The sequence below is a fragment of the Centrocercus urophasianus genome, unplaced genomic scaffold, assembly GCF_019232065.1.
Source record: "Centrocercus urophasianus isolate 14NV4802_14NV808 unplaced genomic scaffold, USGS_Curo_1.0 seq_39, whole genome shotgun sequence".
NCBI classification, from domain to species: Eukaryota; Metazoa; Chordata; class Aves; order Galliformes; family Phasianidae; genus Centrocercus; species Centrocercus urophasianus.
This window is the reverse complement of record NW_024884966.1, coordinates 5313169-5313777: the sequence shown is the minus strand read 5'-3', so window position 1 is coordinate 5313777 and position 609 is coordinate 5313169. Positions and strand designations below refer to the sequence as shown.

The following is a 609-nucleotide window of genomic DNA, read 5'->3' as shown; positions in this document are numbered from 1 at the left end:
CCCCCCTTTTTGCTCCGAACACTACGAGCTGAAGAATGGCTGCGGTTTGAGATATCAAAAATCTCAGAAAAATATATAATATATATATTTATATATCTCTGTACGTCTCATTATTTAAATTTTTTTTTTCTTTTTTTTTTTTTCTTTTTTTTTTGTGTGTGTGTCACATTCCTCGAAAAGCGGTTTTATTCAGTCAGTAGCTGCTGAAGAAGGCTCTTCTGTTGGCCCTGCGGGGTCGGCGGCACCGCGGCGGCTTTCGGGGCGCCCAGGGGAGCCGGCGGGTTCAGGTAGGGATCTCCTACCAGATTCACTGTACACTGCACGTCGGCAAACACCTGAACCTGCTGTACCTGCTGGGACACAAAAGACAAGAGGGGCTCTTAGCGGGGATGGGGCAGGGGCCGGCGGCGACGGACTGGGAACTACGTGAAGTGGAAACTCACTAGAGACTTCCTCTAGTCTGGAGCCACCACAGAGAAGAACTCTTCTGTCTTCTTTTCCTACAAAAAGAAAACCGCTGCACTCATTCGGATCAGAGCTCGGCAAGGTTCACAACGTTGCTCGTTCGGAAAAAAATAATAATGATTAAAAAAAAAAAAAAAAATTGGG

The 609-nt window shown here is 46.1% G+C and overlaps 1 protein-coding gene across 5 annotated transcripts in view; it reads right to left on the bottom strand.

Moving 5' to 3' along the window:
- Positions 1–125: 125 nt before the first annotated feature.
- NCOA1 (nuclear receptor coactivator 1) overlaps positions 126–609 on the bottom strand; it is a 154155-nt gene continuing 153671 nt past the window's right edge. For 2 of the 5 annotated variants that reach the window (XM_042832663.1, XM_042832662.1), the window contains one exon: positions 126–353. In XM_042832663.1, the coding sequence (XP_042688597.1) occupies positions 186–353 (168 nt within the window). In that variant the 3' untranslated portion in view covers positions 126–185. Of the gene's footprint in view, positions 354–443; positions 501–609 lie in introns of all 5 variants that reach the window. The other 3 variants (XM_042832666.1, XM_042832665.1, XM_042832664.1) reach the window with 3 other exon arrangements.